Raw genomic sequence first — 19,271 nt, forward strand, 5'->3', positions numbered from 1 at the left:
GCTATTGCTAAGTCTGGGCATCTGAACTTTCAAGTTTTTCTATTTTCTCGCAAAAGATGGAAGAGAGAAAAGAAAATGACTAAGATGAGAGAGGTGAAGTTTAAGAGATGTTTGGGGCAACAATGAGTGATGGATGCCTGGAACACAGTCAGGACTAGTGGTGGAGGAAGATGCAAAAGTGGCTTCTAAAAATCTTTTAGATAGGCGCATGGATAAGGAGGGATATGGGTCATGTGCAAACAAGCGTATCGACCCGAAACATCGCCTATTAATTCGCTCCATAGATGCTGTCCCACCCGTTGAGTTACACAACCTTTTTTGTCTAGCTGCAAACAGATGAGATTGGTTTGGCTTGGCATCATGTTCTGCATGGACATTGTGAGCAGAAGTTCCTGTACTATACTATTCTATTTTTCAGAACTGTTTATGTTGGAAATGTGGCTACCTGACCATTTTTAAGTAAACATGCAGGGCAACCAAAGGAAACATGTAGTTAAACCAGGGTGTTTAACTCAACCTTTCAGATTTCTTTGTTCAGTAGGTTCCCACACCACAGAACGTTATTTTGAATATGCACTTTAAACCTTGATTGAAGTGTATAGCGACAACTCTTAGATTATAGCATTAAATCTTCCTGTTTCCTCGTGACACTATGAAATTTAATTTAATAATACACCAATTCATTTGCCAGCACAAATATATCGTGCTTCTAGAATGTTTTAACAAATCAAATAATTCATTTCTACCCCCCTTTCTCTGCCTCCAACCCCCACCAAATATCATTTTATCCATGCATTCAGGAGTAATGTGGCATTGTTACCTTCATATTAAAGAAAAAGGGGGAGGAATATGGCCGTATTGGCATACTCTGTTTCTTCGACCTCTGAGAGCAATGTAGGCCTTTTGCCTGAAATAATACCCTGCATCTTCCCATTGGACACACTGTCAACAACCTTTTCCTTGTCAAGAGTGTTTTTTTGTCATATGACCTGGATGGGACAATGAAATTCTTCCTTATCCACCATGGTACAAAGACAGAAATATATCTGAAGGCGCAAAGCTTTTGGCTGGATGTGGAATTGAAACAACGCTTTCTGTTGAAACTTCTTCTCAGATCTTGTGCTGTTTCTCAATTAATGAACTTACAGATGTGGCAAGAGAGGGAGAGAGGAAGACCTAGACCGAAAGAGTGAAAACTGATTGGGTAAAGAAGCAGATGAGTAGGCATAGAATTTACAGATGAAGTTAAACACATCTGGAGCCACCGCAAAGATTAGGACGAGAAAGTGGGCAAAGGTATCAAATCAAAACTGTATAATAAAGAAGAAACTAAAAGAAATCAAGATGCACATGTACCAATGCAACATTTATAGAGCAACTAAATAACTAAGAGGAATGTAAACAAAATATATAAAAATAGAGTACAATGTTGCACCATCTTGTCAGTTTAAATTATGCAACAAAACCACATTAAATACTGGAAAATAGAGAACTGGCACACAAATCTTTGCACTCTTTGGCACACAAATCATCCATGATCACTGGATCGTCTGTAGCAAATATTTTCAATTTAACAAAATCGTATAGTATAGGATTTGAGTATAGGAGCAGGGAGGTTCTACTGCAGTTGTACAGGGTATTAGTGAGACCACACCTGGAGTATTGTGTACAGTTTTGATCTCCAAATCTGAGGAAAGACATTCTTGCCATGGAGGGAGTACAGAGAAGGTTCACCAGACAGATTCCTGGGATGTCAGGACTTTGATTCTGCTCCTCTCATCTTCCCTTCCCCTCCCAAACACCACCTGCAACCCCAGAGCACACAACAAACCCATCCCAATACAGATAAATGAATACAGTATGTTTGGAATCATTGTCTTGCTGTAGAATGAACCGCCAGCCAATGAGTTTTGAGACATTTGCTATTGTTATTCAGGGTAGGAAAACTTGCATCTATTTCTTTTATCACAAAGTTCTGAATAATATAAGCGATTTTATAGCACGTTTACAAACAATAAAGTTGCACAAACAACAAATGAAATAAATGATGAGCTTGCTGTTTTTGTGGTATAAATGAATGCAGTGATGTTTCGTATTTTGTTGCATATGCTTTGCATGCAATGACTACTGAGAGTCTGCGATTCATGGACATCACCATTTGCTGGGTGTCTTCTCTGGTGATGCTCTGCCAGGCCTGCCTGTATTGCAGCCATCTTTAGCTAATGCTTGTTTGGGGGCTAGTCCCCTTCAGTTTTCTCTTCAGCATATAAAAGGCATGCTCTATTGGGTTCAGATCGGGTGATTGACCTGGTCACTCAAGGATTGACCATTTGTTAGCTTTCAAAAACTCCTTTGTTGCTTTAGCAGTATGTTTGGGATTGTTGTCTTGCTGTAGAATGAACCACCACCCAATGTTTTCAGGCATCTGTCTGAACTTGAGCAGATAAGATGTATCTATACATTTCAGAATTCATTATGCTACTGCCATCAGCAGTTGTATCATCAATGAAGATAAGTGAGCCAGTTCCTTTATCAGCTATACATGCCCAGGCCATAACACCCCCACCACCGTGTTTCACAAATGAGGTAGTGTGCTTTGGATCTTGGGCAGTTCCTTCTCTCCTCCATAATTTGCTCTTACCATCAATCTGATATAAGTTAATCTTTGTCTCATTTGTCCACAAGACCTTTTTCCAGAACTGTGGTTGCACTTTAGTACTTCTTGGCAAACTGTAACCTGGCCATCCTATTTTTATGGCTAACCAGTGGTATTCATCTTGCAGTGTAGTCTCTGTATTTCTGTTCATGAAGTATTCTGCGGATGTCCACACCTGACTATTGAAGAGTGTTTCTGATCTGTCATACAGGTGTTTGGGGATTCTTCGTTATTATAGATAGAATTCTTCTTTCATCGGCTGTGGAGGTCTTCCTTGGCTTGCCAGTCCTTTTCGGATTAGTAAGCTCACCAGTGCTCTCTTTCTTCTTAATGATGTTCCAAAATGTTGATTTTGGTAAGCCTAAGGTTTGGCTGATGTATCTATAAAAGTTTTATTCTTGTTTCTCAGTCTCATAATGGCTTATTTGACTTTCATTGGCACAACTTTTGGTCCTCATGTTGATAAACAGCAACAAAAGTTTCCAAAGGTGATGGAATGACTGGGTGAAAGACTAGGTACTGAGAGCTCTCTTATACCTGCATTAAGGAGGCATTTAAACACACCTGAGCAATTACAAACTCCTGTGAAGCCATGTGTCCCAAACATTATGGTGCCCTGAAATGGGAGGACTATGTATAAACACAGCTGTAATTTCTACATGGTGAAACCAAAATGTATAAAAATCTTAAAATTTTGACAATGTGCACTTTAACCACATGTGATATTTTTCTATTACAAATCTCAAATTGTGGAGTACAGAGGCAAATAAATAAATGATGGGTCATGGTCTGAAACATTATGGAGGGCACTGTATATACTGATTTCCAGAATGTTTTAATCATTTAGGGGAATGATTCTCCTTGGAACCAGCCTGTTCACAGGTAATTTTGGGTAGTTACATCTTCCGGCATAAAGATTGCCATTATTTTGATATCCTATGATATACTATACTGCAAAAAAAAAGTCTGTTTTAAAAACATTCTTTCAGCTCAATTAGAAACATAGAAAATAGGTGCAGGAGTAGGCTTCAGCCCTTCGAGCCTGCACCACCATTCAATATGATCATGGCTGATCATCCAACTCGGTATCCCCATTCCTGCTTTCTCTCCATACCCCCTGATGCCCTTAGCCACAAGGGCCACATCTAACTCCCTCTTAAATATAGCCAATGAATTGGCCTCAACTACCTTCTGTGGCAGAGAGTTCCACAGATGCACTGCTCTCTGTGTGAAAAATGGTTTTCTCATCTCGGTCCTAAAAGATTTCCCCCTTATCCTTAAACTGCGACCCCTTGTTCTGGACTTCCCCAACATCGGGAACAATCTTCCTGCATCTAGCCTGTCCAACCCCTTAAGAATGTTGTAAGTTTCTATAAGATCCCCCCTCAATCTTCTAAATTCTAGCGAGTATAAGCTGAGTCTATCCAGTCTTTCTTCATATGAAAGTCCTACCATCCCAGGAATCAGTCTGGCGAACCTTCTCTGTACTCCCTCTATGCAAGAATGCCTTTCCTCAGATTAGGAGACCAAAACTATATGCAATACTCCAGGCGTAGTCTCACCAAGACCCTGTACAACTGCAGTAGAACCTCCCTGCTCTTATGCTCAAATCCTTTTGCTATGAATGCTAACATACCATTCGCTTTCTTCACTGCCTGCTGCACCTGCATGCCTGCTTTCAATGACTGGTGTACCATGACACCCAGGTCTCGTTGCATCTCCCCTTTTCCTAATCGGCCACCATTTAGATAATAGTCTACTTTCCTATTTTTGCCTCCGAAGTGGATAACCTCACATTTATCCACATTATACTGCATCTGGCATGCATTTGCCCACTCACCCAGCCTATCCAAGTCACCTTGGAGCCTCCTAGCATCCTCCTCACAGCTTACACTGCCCCCCAGCTTCGTGTCATCCGCAAACTTGGAGATGTTGCATGCAATTCCCTCATCCAAATCATTAATATATATTGTAAATAGCTGGGGTCCCAGCACTGAGCCCTGCGGTACCACACTAGTCACTGCCTGCCATTCTGAAAAGGACCCGTTTACTCCTACTCTTTGCTTCCTGTTTGCCAGCCAGTTCTCTATCCACATCAATACTGAACCCCCCCAATACCGTGTGCTTTAAGTTTGTATACTAATCTCTTATGTGGGACCTTGTCGAAAGCCTTCTGAAAGTCCAGATATAACACATCCACTAGTTCTCCCTTAACCACTCTACTAGTTACATCATCGAAAAATTCTATAAGATTTGTCAGACATGATTTACCTTTCATAAATCCATGCTGACTTTGTCCAATGATTTCACCACTTTCCAAATGTGCTGCTATCCCATCCCACTGACTCGAGCATTTTCCCCACAACCGATGTTAGACTAACTGGTCTGTAATTGCCCGTTTTCTCTCTCCCTCACTTTTTAAAAAGTGGGGTTACATTAGCTACCCTCCAATCCTCAGGAACCACTCCGGAATCTAAAGAGTTTTGAAAAATTAATACTAATGCATCCACTATTTCTGGGGCTACTTCCTGAAGTACTCTGGGATGCAACCTATCTGGCCCTGGGGATTTATCGGCTTTTAATCCATTCAATTTACCTAACACCACTTCCCGGCTAACCTGGATTTCACTCAGTTCATCTATATTACCAAAAGTCTGATCTTGACCGCTTTTGGCTCGCTGTGGCGTGATTTCCGAGAGATCGCCGCCATTCAAGGCCGTCATTTTTGACCATCTCGCTCAGAGCCCCCCTCCGCCTTCCGGGACCAAAAGATTTTTCCCATCGATGAAAAATCAGTGATATATTAATTTTTTTTTTTTTTTAATTGCCATTCTCTCTGCTGCCCCTGCTGGTGGGAGGGGGGGGAGGGACAATAAAACCAGGAAGTGGTGTGCCTCACTTAGTCTCTGCAAGATGGAGGAAGCCAGAGGGTCACGTCTCTCTGAGCTCTGAATAACACTGAACACATGTCTACTCAACTGTGTCCCCTTAATGTGGTTTGAAAATGAAAATTTGGTTGGTTTTAAGTAAAAAGGCACTGCCTGCAAATTGTTGTTTGGGTGCTTTGGCTGGAAGTTAAAAGGCACTGCAAATGGTGGTTTAGGTGCTTTGGCTTGAAGTTAAAAGGCACTACTTACTGCAAATGGTGGTTTGGGTGCCTTGGCTTGAAGTTAAATGGCACTACTGCAAATGCACTTACTTCCTGTGTGCACTGTATATTGATTTTAGATAAAACGCTACCACTTACGGCTGTGATTTTTGGCCATCTTGGACAGCGGTCATCAAGAAGGCTCAGCAGCGGCTGCACTTCCTGAGGGTCCTCAGGAAGCACAACCTGGACTCTAACCTGCTGCTGACCTTCTACCGCTCGTCCATCGAGAGCCTGCTGACATACTGCATTACAGCATGGTACGGCAGCTGCACCATGGCAGACAGGGAGAGGCTTCAGAGGGTAACTAGGACAGCGCAGAAAATCATTGGTTGCCCTCTCCCCTCCCTGATGGATATCTACACCTCCCGCTGCCTTAGCAGGGCAAAGAAGATCATCAAAGACAGCTCCGATCCTGCATTTGGACTGTTCGACCTGCTGCCCTCTGGAAGGCGCTATAGGTGCATCAAATCCAGGACAAATAGACTCAGAAATAGTTGCTTTCCGAAAATTATAACAACTATTAATTCAAATTCACACATGCACTGACTTCACAGCCCAACACCCGGACTTCCATCTGTATATATGTATATAGCGCCGCAGAATTGTGCACCTTTCTTCCCCCCCCCCTTCTCCCTTCTGTTTTTGTTTTTCTGTTTCTTGTTTTTTGTACTAAATTATATGTATGCACTGAGTACTAGCAGCTTTCAATTTCACTGTACATGTATAGTGACAATAAATGGCATATCATATCTTACTCGGTCCCCCTCGCTCAGCAGGTGCAGAGAATTATTCCCATCAATGAAAAATAAAAGTGTTGTTAGTGCTTAAAAAATGTTGAGAATCTCTCTCCTGTCAATCACGCCATGAAGGCCACACCTTTTCTAGGGGGAGGGGTTATAAAACCTGGAAGTGTGGGTGTGGATCAGTCTCTGCATGATGGGGGAGGGAGAGATCACGACTGTCTGAGCTGTGAATCAACTGAACACACTGAATGTCTACTGAACTGTGTTTGGTGTTTTGTGTGGGTTTTATGGTGGTTTCACCCTGCATTAAATGGTATGAAGCTGCATTTGAATTTGGTGGCCTTGCACCCTGCTTGAAATGGAATGAAACTGCACTTGAATTTTGCGGCCTTGCACCCTGCTGAAAGTGGTATGAAACTGCACTTGAATTTGGTGGCCTTGAATCCAGCTTGAAGTGGTATGAAACTGCACTGAATTTGGTGGCCTTGCACCCTGCTTGTAGTGGTTGGAAACTGCACTTGAATTATGTGGCCTTGCACCCTGCTCAAAGTGGTAAGAAACTGCACTCGAATTTGGTGGCCTTGCACCCTGCTTGAAATGGAATTTCAAGGAATAGCCATGAGTCAACTGCCAGCCCACCAGCCATGAGTGAGCTGCCAGCAGATCAGGCTTGAGGGACTGAGCTGCCACCCCAAGAACCCATACCAGCGCTCCAGAAAGCCCCCCCACTGGCCACCAATATTGGAATTGGTGGAGAGGTGGAATATTGTGTCGGGGGACCAGCCCTCCTGTGTGAACATGGGACCCAACGGTTAGTCTAGTAGAAACATAGAAAATAGGTGCAGGAGTAGGCCATTCGGCCCTTCTAGCCTGCACCGTCATTCAATATGATCATGGCTGATCATCCAACTCGGTATCCTGTACCTGCCTTCTCTCCATACCCCCTGACACCTTTAGGCACAAGGGCCACATCTAACTCCCTCTTAAATATAGCCAATGAACTATAATAAATTTATTTATGGGCGCCTTTCAAGATTCTCAAGGACAAGAACTGGCCTCAACTACCTTCTGTGGTAGAGAATTCCACAGATTCACCACTCTCTGTGTGTAAAATGTTTTTCTCATCTCGGTCCTAAAAGATTTCCCCCTTATCCTTAAACTGTGACCCCTTGTTTTGGACCTCCCCAACATCGGGAACAATCTTCCTGCATCTAGCCTGTCCAGCCCCTTAAGAATTTTGTAAGTTCCTCGATCTCATTCGACCCCCGGTCTCCTGCTATTTCCGCAGATTCTTTATGCCTTCCTTAGTGAAGACAAAACCAAAGTAGTTATTCAATTGGTCTGCCATGTCCTTGTGCCCCATGATTAATTCACCTGTTTCTGACTGCAAGGGACCTACATTTGTTTTAACTAATCTTTTTCTCTTCAAATATCTATAAAAGCTTTTGCAGTCAGTTTTTATGTTCCCTGACAGTTTTCATTCATAATCTATTTTCCCTTTCCTAATTAAGCCCTTTGTCCTCCTCTGCTGGACTCTGAATTTCTCCCAGTCCTCTGGTAGGCTGCTTTTTCTGGCTAATTTGTCTGCTTCATCTTTTGTTTTGATACTATCCCCGATTTCCCTTGTTATCCACGGATGCACTACCTTCCCTGATTTATTATTTTCACAAAGTGGGATGAACAATTGTTGTAGTTCATCCATGCAGTCTTTAAATGCCTTCCATTGCACATCCACCGTCAACCCTTTAAGAATCAATTGCCAGTTTATCTTGGCCAATTCACATCTCATACCCTCAAAAGTTACCTTTCTTTAAGTTCAGGACCTTTGTTTCTGAATTAACAATGTCATTCTCCATCCTAATGAAAAACTCAATCATATTATGGTCACTCTTGCCCAAGGGGCCACGCACAACAAGACTGCTAACTAACCCTTCCTCATTACTCAATACCCAGTCTAGAATAGCCTGCTCTCTCGTTGGTTCCTCTACATGTTGGTTTAGAAAACTATCCCACATACATTCCAAGAAATCCTCTTCCTCGGCACCACTGCCAATTTGATTCACCCAATCTATATGTAGATTGAAGTCGCCCATTATAACTGTTTTACCTTTGTTGCACACATTTCTAATTTCCTGCTTGATGCCATCCCCAACTCCACTACTACTGTTAGGTGGCCTGTACACAACTCCCATTAAAGTTTTCTGCCCCTTAGTTTCGCAGCTCTACCCATATCGATTCCACATCCTCCAAGCTAATGTCCTTCCTTTCTATTGCGTTAATCTCCTCTCTAACCAGCAACGCTACCCCACCTCCTTTTCCTTTCTCTCCATCCCTCCTGAATATTGAATATCCCTGGATGTTCAGCTCCCATCCTTGGTCACCCTGGAACCATGTCTCCATGATCCCAACTATATCCTATTCAATAATTTTATTGTTTCAAGTGAGAACAATGCCCAATAAGTAAGTTATTCTAAAGCTTAAAAGATTGTAGATAATCATAAGTCTGAAGATATAGATTTGCAGAAAAACGTCATGGTTTAAACACATACGGGACCCAAAAAATTGCATTATGGTAAAATTTAAAAGCAATCTTTGACAAAATTTGCCTTTTAGGATGGACAGTCCTTTGACTCTATACTTCTAGAATAATATAGTTAGTTCTTATTACACCCCAGAAGGGTAGACGAATCTATGCGTTAAAACAGGGTCTCGACCCTAAATATCGCCTATTCCTTCTCTCCAGAGATGTTGCCTGTCCCACTAAGTTACTCCAGCATTTTGTGTCTACCTTCGATGGAAACCAGCATCTGCAGTTCTTTCCTACACAATTGTTTTAATGTTACGTGCCTAAATAACTGCTTAAAATAAAGGGCGATACTTAGTTTTGTCATTCAAAGGAGGCATCTGATCGCATAGGAATATCTGCCTAAATTGCTCTCTTCTAGAGAATGGCTTGACAACATAACCTGTATTGAAGCAAATGAAATTCAACCTAACCTTCTGCACCCACAAGACCTAGTACAGTTGAAAGATATCTTCCTCTAAACTTCCCCTAAATCTGCCAATTGCAAATTTCAAGCTTATCAATTTTTGTAGTGATTTGAAATCAAAAGTTGTGTTTTGATTTACCTGGATATGCTTTAGTTATTCATTCATCTATTTATTTATGTTTGCCTTTCGGTTTGTTTACTTATTTTCATACATCTTCAATCAAATGCATTTGGTTTAATGAGTATCTTTCTTTCAAGGCACAGTCAAGAAAAAAGAAAAATAGCGAAGCTAAAGACAAAACTGCTGTAAGTATTAAAGCCTCTATTGTAAGCTAGTGCAATTAAATTATTATTAGTGATTCCTAATTTCAACCATTGGTTTGTTGATGCTAATTGTTTCAATTTTTTCACTCTTTCCATTCAAATATGTACATTCAAATACTGAAAGCAGAAATGTGGTTCTGTTGCTAATGGCATTTCACAATATGATTTCAATTCCTCAAATATAATTACTTGCTCTAGTAAAGTGGTTGTTGAGCATGTGTACATATTTACAATGATGCTTGGATGAAATGTATACAGTAATTATTCTGACAAGAATTTCACAACACTAATGCACAATGTCTGACTGGAATTTGGATTTTTTCAATTATATGCCCTCTAATTTTTGACTTCTCTGCTGGTGGTGCTCATAATTTAATACTTCTCTATATGGTCACCCCTCAGCCTGTGAGGGGATATCCACCAGGTCACAGGGAGAACATGCAAGCTCCTTGGAGACATCATCCAAGGTTAGGATTGGTGCTATGAGGCAGTGACTCTACCAGCTGCCACCACTATGCCGTCTGCAAACTTGTAAATGGCATTAAAATATATCCCTCATCCTCGTCTCCCCCTCCTACCTGGATCCATCTGCTCGTCATCCTATAATGCTTCTGGAGTCGCCCTCTGGCCCTTTTTTCGCCACTTCCCCCTCTCCTCTTTATACTGGCTACCTTTCCTCTCTCCACTCTTAGTCCTAATGCAAGGTTTCGACTTGAAACATCGACATTTCCTTTCTCCCATGCATATACTGCTATCCCACTGACATACTTCAGCAGTCTGTTTGTTGCTCCAGTTTTCAGCATCAGTTTTACTGAGTCTGATTTCACGAGATATGTGGGCTTGGGAAGGTGTCTCGGCACAAATAACACCGTGTGCAGGACAAAATATTCTTTCAAAGGCCTTCACTTTGCCAGCTCGTTTGGCCATGTTTTACTTTCTCAATTATTTTGTTAAAATAAAGTAGAAGATCGATGCTTTGTGAAATTTGAATCAATGCAGAAAGTTAAAATACTGTATGATTATGGAGTATGTAATTTTATATCCGTGAAACAAATTTTTCTTTCAATTCTATTAAGGAGAAATTGAAGAAGAAAAAGAAGCATAAGAAACATGGAAAAAAGAAAAAAGTATTGGCTTCCGATTTTGAGTCTGCATGAAATGAGAATGAGAAAAAGTATTTAAAAAATGGAGCTTTAGGTTCTTTGAATTGTACAAGCTGCATGGGAAAGACCTCAAGAGTTGAGGTAGAAAGGACTTGAACACTACTTGCTGCATGATATTCCAAATTCTGCTTGCATTTGCAAACATTTGTAACTTTTAAAGTTGTTTTTATTTCTCAAAGGTGATAAATGACAAATACATCTTTTTTGTAGGGTTCAATATTATCAATTGTAAACATTTTTGTTAGTCCTTTGGTAGCTTGTTTAAAATGTGTGATGACCCAACTGTATTGCTCATGTGTTGAATCTAAACATAGCTGATAATTTACAATTTATTCGGAGTTCCACTTTACCATGGTGTTGGCTGAGGAAAGGAACATGCTCATTAGCCATACTAAAGAGTTATATTTGTACCATTTCTTGATCCTTTTAGCTCAACGGACCTATGTTTTCAATGTTCAGTTTTAAATTTGTTTCTAATTGGAGAGTAGTATCATTCCTTCCGAAGTATTGATCTGAAAGTTTTATAACTTTGTAAAATATGTAAAATAAACCTGAAGATATCCATCATATTTATCTGCATTCTCTGTCATCAAATATCATTAATAATTGATACACTAAATGATTTATAGTGCCCTCTGTAATGTTTGGGACAAAGACCCATTCACGTGCCTCTGTACTCCACAATTTGAGATTTGTAATAGAAAAAATCACATGTGCTTAAGTGCACATTGTCAGATTTTAATAAAGGCCATTTTAACATGTTTTGGTTTCACCATGTAGAAATTACAGCTGTGTTTATACATAGTCGCCCCATTTCAGGGCACCATAATGTTTGGAACACGTGGCTTCACAGGTGTTTGTAATTGTTCAGGTGTGTTTAATTGCCTCCTTAATGCAGGTATAAGAGAGCTCTCGGCACCTAGTCTCCTCCAGTCTTTCCATCATCTTTGGAAACTTTTATTGCTGTTTATCAACATGAGGACCAAAGTTGTGCCAATGAAAGTCTAAGAAGCCATTATGAGACTGAGAAACAATAATAAAACTATTGGAGACATCAGCCAAACCTTAGGCTTACCAAAATCGACTGTTTGGAACATCAGTAAGAAGAAAGAGAGCACTGGTGAGCTTACTAATCACAAAGGGACTGGCAAGCCAAGGAAGACCTCCACAGCTGATGACAGAAGAATTATCTCTATAATAAAGAAAAATCCCCAAACACCCGTCCGACAGATCAGAAACACTCTTCAGGAGTCAGGTGTGGATTTGTCGATGACCACAGTCTGCAGAAGACTTCATGAACAGAAATACAGAGACTACACTGCAAGATGCAAACCACTGGTTAGCCTCAAAAATAGAATGGCCCAGTTACATTTTGCCAAGAAGTACTTAAGAGCAACCACAGTTCTGGAAAAAGGTCTTGCGGACAGATGAGACGAAGATTAACTTGTATCAGAGTGATGGCTAGAGCAAAGTATGGAGGAGAGAAGGAACTGCCCAAGATCCAAAGCATATCACCACATCTGTGAAACACTGGTGGGGGTGTTATGGCCTGGGCATGTATGGCTGCTGAAGTTACTGGCTCACTTATCTTCATTGATACAACTGCTGATGGTAGTAGCATAATGAATTCTGAGGTGTATAGACACATCCTATCTGCTCGGGTTCAGACAAATGCCTCGAAACATCAAAAAAATTGTCAATTCTTGAGTGGCCAAGTCAATCATCTGATGTGAACCCAATTGAGCAAGTCTTTTATATTCTGAAGAGAAAACTGAAGGGGATTAGCCCCCAAAACAAGCATAAGCTAAGGATGGCTGCAATACAGGCCTGGCAGAGCATCGGCAGAGAAGACACCCAGCAACTGGTGGTCCATGAATCGCAGACTTCAAGCAGTCTTTGCATGCAAAGGATATGCAACAAAATACTAAACATGACTACTTTCATTTACATGACATTGCTGTGTCCCAGACGTCATGGTGCCCTGAAATGGGGGAATATGTATAAACACAACTGTAATATCTATATGGTGGAACTAAAGTGTATAAAAATGGCCTTTATTAAAAGCTGACAATGTGCACTTTAACCACATGTAATTTTTTTTTTTTTCTATTACAAATCTCAAATTGTGGAGTACAGAGGCAAATAAATAAATGATGGATGTTTGTCCCAATCATTATGGAGGGCACTGTAATTGCTTAAGCTGTTCTGCTGTTTGCCAGTTTTATAAAGCCGCCACTTCTCTACAGGAAACTAACTTAGTATCTGCTATCGCAAGATGGGTGACTTCTAATTTTGTATTTGAAGGAGAAGGGGTTTTTGGTACACTTATCTTTCTGTACTTGGCCAAATAATTACCACCAACATTGAGATACTGGGGATGGCAGGGAAATGCTATCTCAATCCTGGCCATTCATCCTTTTCACTTTTACCCTTTCTGAATCCTTTCTGTGGCATTTTATCCTTTTTGAATATTAGCAACCATATAATCTGCATAGACTAGCAGTGTTTTTTTAAATATTCATGATTACTTGAAATGAGGCAACGGGAGGAATTTGGCAAAATTCCTCTTATATTTAGGAGAGTCGGGATTAATAAGAAAGGTGGAATTGGAAAGACATTCTTAAATTATATACACAGTGCATGGGCTTTTCTCTTGCCAGTTTATACATGTCTGAGTTCAGAATTGTTTTTAACATCCAGCAACGTTGTGCCATTATCAAAGGTAAAATTGAATCTCAGCAATCTGGTCTGAAATGTCATTTTGTTTTCTTCAATTTGCTACAATCTCAAATACTTAGCATGATCATTATGGATCAATAAAGGTCACAGATTTGATTTTAAATTGCATGTTGAAATGAAATGTTTGATTATTTTTAAAGCTAGTTTGCAGTATTTTTTCATAACCAGCTACTCAGTGTTTGCTTAAAAATAGAATGTTCTTCACCTGGGGGAAAAAATGATTAAAAACAAAATTTATAGTATGCTCCTTCGAACTCTATCTGCCTTTTTGTTACGATTTATCAGTTCCATATTTTTTGTGCTTTGGTTCCCTTCATGCCCAAAGTCTTATTGAAGTCATAGTCATACTACACAGTCCACCAGTCCAGGCCAACAAAGATACCCATCTATACTAGTCCCATTTGTGTGCAATTGTCCAATATCCTTCAGAATCATTCCTATCCATGTACCTAACCAAATGTCTTATAAATATAGTTATTGTACCTATCTCAACCACTTCCCCGTGCAGTTCAATCCACATGCATACCACCCCCTGTGAGGAAGCTCCCCCTCAAGCTCCTATTAATTTATTCCCTTCTAATTTTAAACCTATGACCTCTATTTTCTGATTTCGCTGACTCTGGGAAAAGTTATGTGCATTCACGCTATTTATGTCCCTCAAGATTACTCCTCAACCTCTTACGCTCCAAGAAATAAAGACTCTGCCTCTCCTTGTAGCTCAAGTCTTCGAATCCTAGCAATATCCTTGTAAATCTTTTCTACACTCTTTCCAGTTTAATGGTATAATGTGAAGGTTAAAACAGGTTTTTGATCTAAAATAGAGTTGGGTGCTGACGGTCCCTGAGCAGGCTTGCTTAGATAAACAATGAGGTCTTTGGGAAAATAATTGGCACTTGGAAGAACTAGTAAATCACAATGTCTCAGATCATGCACACTCAGTGTGGTGTATTAAGACATACAGTGTAAATGATTGATGTTACACAGGTCTGGAGTTTAAAGTCATCTTTAATTGTAACACATAGTATAGCGGTACAGCAGGTTGTTGGTTCATCACTACCGCTTCCAAGACTACTTAATGTAGGAAGTGGGTGTTAATATAAAGCATACAGTAAGGTGGGGTTAATGATGCTACTCTACTATGATTGGTTCACATGCAATAACCAATCTACATACAGTAAAGTGGTAAGACAAGCCTACATTTTCTGTCCCAGGCCATCTGATATTAGATCAATTTTAATGTAATAAATAACCCCTGTTCCCATCACTGTTGAGGATATCTGGTTTTAAAAACATAGTCGACTGTAGATTGGGGAAGAAGCATGGGTTCATGGAGTGTACAAGTACACATTGCCAATTACCTCACTGAACCTCTAACTGGCTTTGAAACAGTGTCAGAGCCTCATTCTCTAGGCCAGACTGCAGTTAGAAGGGTGAATGAATGATACTTTGCTGTCATACGTGACAAGTTATTGATTTGCATACCCAAGGTATGCAAAGAGTCGCCACATAAAGGGCGTTGACAAAATTGTAATTGTAATTAATGTATTAGCCAAGTATGTTAAAACATACAAAGAATTTGATTTGCCATAATCATACCAAAAAAGCAGCAAGACACACAACTATATGAAAATTAACATAAACATCCACCACCAGCGCACAGTGATGGAAGGCAATAACGTATTATATTTTTCCCTCCTTTTCTCCCGCGGTCGGGCCGTCGAACCACGCTGCCAGGGCAGTCGAAGCTCCCGCGATCTGGGCAGGTGAGGCTCCCGCAGTTGGAGCTCCCGAAGTCGATCCCCAGCAAAGGGCCAGCCAGCTCCACGATGTTAAGTCCGCAAGCTCTCCCGGGAAGAGCACCCAAAGTTGATCCTCCATTGAGGAAAGTTTTTTTTTAAGTTCCCCCCCCCCCCACCCTCCCACATATTACAAAGTATTCAATTTTACCCAAACCATTTATAACACATTCCATTTTTGCGGTCCCTCTTAGTTCCATGCCGGGTCCTCCTTTGTTCTCTGCTTTTTCTCCCCCCTCTCACGGCAGTTCCCCCACTCCTTTGTCTCTCCCCTTCTCATGGCTGTTTCCCCCATTACAGGTCCTTTGTCTCTCCCCCTTTCAGGTCTGTTCCCCTACGCTGGGTCCTCCTTTGTCTCTCCCTCTCACGGCAGTTCCCCCACTCCTTTGTCTCTCCCCTTCTCATGGCTGTTACTGCTCCAGGTCCTCCTTTGCTTCTCCCCCTCTCACGGCCGTCCCCCCCCATGCCGGGTCTTTGTTCTTGGCGGCACGTCCGTCCTCCTTGCCGGCCCGACCTCGAAAACCAGTATATTGACACCTCTGCGGCGTTGACTCCGTGTGATGCTTGTTGCTACCAGCTGCCACTCGTATCAGTGAGGACCTGAAAACCAGAAGGGAGTGAGACTTATAATTTATTTAATCTTTTACTAATCCTTTTGCAATTCTTCACTATATTTTCATAAACTTAATTTATTTGTAATCTTGAAGTGCTCCATTTCAATCATTGTGTTGAATCATCAGAACCTGCTTACATCACCACATTTTGATGTCGGTGGCAAGCTTCAGTGAAAAAGTTGAGAAAGACAACGTTGAAACCCGGAGCCTTAAGTCCATGGGTGAACAGGCAATCCTGAGCAGTTCAATGGTTCAGCAAACACGTTGAGCAAATGGGGATCACCTAAGATTGAGAGTGAGAGTTGCAGCATAAAGCAGAAATGCTACTGGACTTAATTATGAAATGTTTGGAGAGAGCAGGCTTCCCCAATTTAAAAAAAAGGAAGCCTCGTATAAGTGGGATGGATAATTGCTACCACACTGACAATGGCTTGTTAATGGAAAAACATGGAATTCAAACTGAAAAGGGAATTTACTGCCCCAAAAATGCAAAATATGGCCTTGACTGAGGGCAGCAAAGGCTGCGCAGAAAAGACTGAAAAGGTGGGAAGGAAACAAATGATTTTACCCACTGTTCAGCAGAAAAAGAAATTCAAGGTAGGAGGCCTTGACTTTACCCACCAAAAGTGTGCACTATGCTGTCAGTGGACAGGAACGGGAATATGGAATTCTCGCGACTCAAGGGGCATGGGCAGATGGAGAGGACAATGGGTAAATTGTGGAGGGTAAACCCTTAACAGAGAAAAGGAGAATACTTGACCACTTTTTCCAACTGCTATGGCTTCAATTTGAAGGAATTTATGGTCTAAACCTGAACAGACAAAACCTACAGTATCTGAGTTTAAGGGATAGTTCTGGATTCGTACCTTTAGTCTCGCATTCAAATGAAAGGTCCATACAAGCTTGTCGTAATTTTGATCCCACAAATAAGATCCATAATGTGTCTTTGGGATTGTGTAGAATGATTCAAGTGTAGGATAAGCTGTGCAAGAATCGAGCTTCAAATCGGAGAAGGCTTCAGAACCAGTACAGTGCCCACATCCACTGTGGCACTGTGGGTCATTGTGCCCAGAACTGTTCAACAAACAGGTCTTATAATCCCAGTCCTATCACAACATTTGTTTTGAGTTTTGATTGATGTGGGGATGTCGCACCTTAAACATGTTGAATATTTACTTATGCATTATCAAACTTCCAGTACAGTATTCCTTTGTTTTAAAGTCAATGCCTAAATGTTTCCTGAAAGTTAGTGTGATTGTGTTATTTTGATAATTGTTTAGCCCTTGAACTGGTTTAAAGTGTGAATGATTTCTGAGTTGACAGGAAGAGAAAATGCATGAAGTGGGTGAGTGCAGAGGCTGGTAAATGTGCATGTCAAATGTGTGCAGGGAGAATGCTGAATTAGTTTTATACCCCAGACAGAATAAGATGTGACTGATTAATTCTGCACTTAAATTGTGTTAACTTTTTGGTATTTTAAAGGGCATTGTCTCATTGAGAAGTTGTTTTAACGTGGGGCACCCAATTTCTTTTGGTTCCTCGGAGTGCAAATTACAGACAGTCTCACCTGGTCCAGGAACAACGCTGGGATTGTCAAACGGGCCCATCAGCGATTGCACTACCTGAGAAAACTCAAACAGGCCTCACTCCCCACCAACATCCTCAGGACTTTTTACAGGGACACGGTGGAGTCTGTACTCACGTACTGCATGAACTGTAACTGCTCAGACAGGAAGGCTCTGCAGAGGGTAGTGAGGGGAGCAGAAAGGATCATTGACGTTTCCCTACCCTCGGTACAAGCTCTGAGAATAGCTAAGGACAAACTGCACCCCCTCCACACACACCTGGATCTCCTGCCATCAGGCAAGAGATACCGTAGCATCAAAGCCCGGACTACCAGACTGCTAAACAGCTTCCTGTCACAGACTGTGAGGCTGCTAAACAGTCACTCCACCTGATTCTGCTGCTTTGCACTGACAATTTAATAACTCTGACACTGGCCACTCAAATCGGCTGCCCTGGACATTTTAATGACTGGTTTTACTGTATTTTAATGTTGCTATTTTACCTGCTTTTAATGATTTATACTGTTTCATCAGGGACTGGATTGTTTTTACTGTTATTATGTGTGAAATGTTTAAGTTTTATGTGCGATTCCCTGGGAAACGTCTTCTCATTTTACACTGTACAATTGTTGCTTTGCAAGATGACAATAAAGGTGATTGATCATTTTATTTTTTTACTTTGGATTGTTGAGAGACCAGAAACTTCACCAATCCACATCCATTTTCTACAGAAATGCTGCCTGACCCGCTGAGTTACTCCGGCATTTTGTGTTCATCTTTGATTTTTTTTTTTAAACAGTGTCTGCAGTTCCTTTTTATTGCTTTTGTACCTAGTTCTGTTCCATTAGGGAATTTGAGACTGTAATATTTCCATGTCAAATATATAGGCTGTAAATAGATGATGCCCAAACATTGTGCCAACAATAACTCCATACCTTGAACATGTTATGTTTGTTCCTATTGTTATTCATTAACAATCCATTATCTAAACTGCTATAAATTGTGATCTTGTGAAATAACATGGAGCTTTTTGCCTTAATTCTGAAAATCTAATCCTGAACAAGTCCCTCTATCTCTACTGTATATTATATCCAAAATAGTGCTCATCCCGAAACTTTGCCTGCCCATTTTAATACAAAATTATCAAGCAGACATGTACAATATACTGAGACGTGACAGGAAATAATATTGTATAAATGTTAAAGCTATCAATATCTGATGTTCCCAGGCATCACACTAACTTTGGAGAAGTACCATTTGTGACCATTTTTAATTAATCATGGCAATGTCGGACTCTTTTAGGAACTCGTGATTGAAATGCAGATGCTGGTTTTCATTAGTACTTAGGTTTGGCTGCTAGTGGAGAATGTCCTTAGATGCACTAGCATTGTCTTCTGCCTCTTCAGGCTGAGTTAACAAATAACATGAGGAGGGAAAGGAGAGACAATTCCTGATAAACAAAGCTCATCATTCTCTTAACATGTAAAGCAATAAAAAGTTTGTAGGGTGCAATTTACTAAGACAGTATTT

At 40.8% G+C, this 19,271-nt stretch overlaps 1 protein-coding gene across 1 annotated transcript in view; it reads left to right on the forward strand.

Moving 5' to 3' along the window:
- Positions 1 to 11,596, forward strand: part of fam133b (family with sequence similarity 133 member B) — a 44,483-nt gene extending 32,887 nt beyond the window's left edge. The window contains exons 10-11 of the mRNA XM_055660878.1: positions 9,799 to 9,846; positions 10,941 to 11,596. Coding sequence (XP_055516853.1) covers positions 9,799 to 9,846; positions 10,941 to 11,021 — 129 coding nt within the window. The 3' untranslated portion in view covers positions 11,022 to 11,596. The remainder of the gene's footprint in view (positions 1 to 9,798; positions 9,847 to 10,940) is intronic.
- Positions 11,597 to 19,271: the final 7,675 nt, after the last annotated feature.

The sequence above is a fragment of the Leucoraja erinacea genome, chromosome 2 (assembly GCF_028641065.1).
Source record: "Leucoraja erinacea ecotype New England chromosome 2, Leri_hhj_1, whole genome shotgun sequence".
NCBI lineage: Eukaryota > Metazoa > Chordata > Chondrichthyes > Rajiformes > Rajidae > Leucoraja > Leucoraja erinaceus.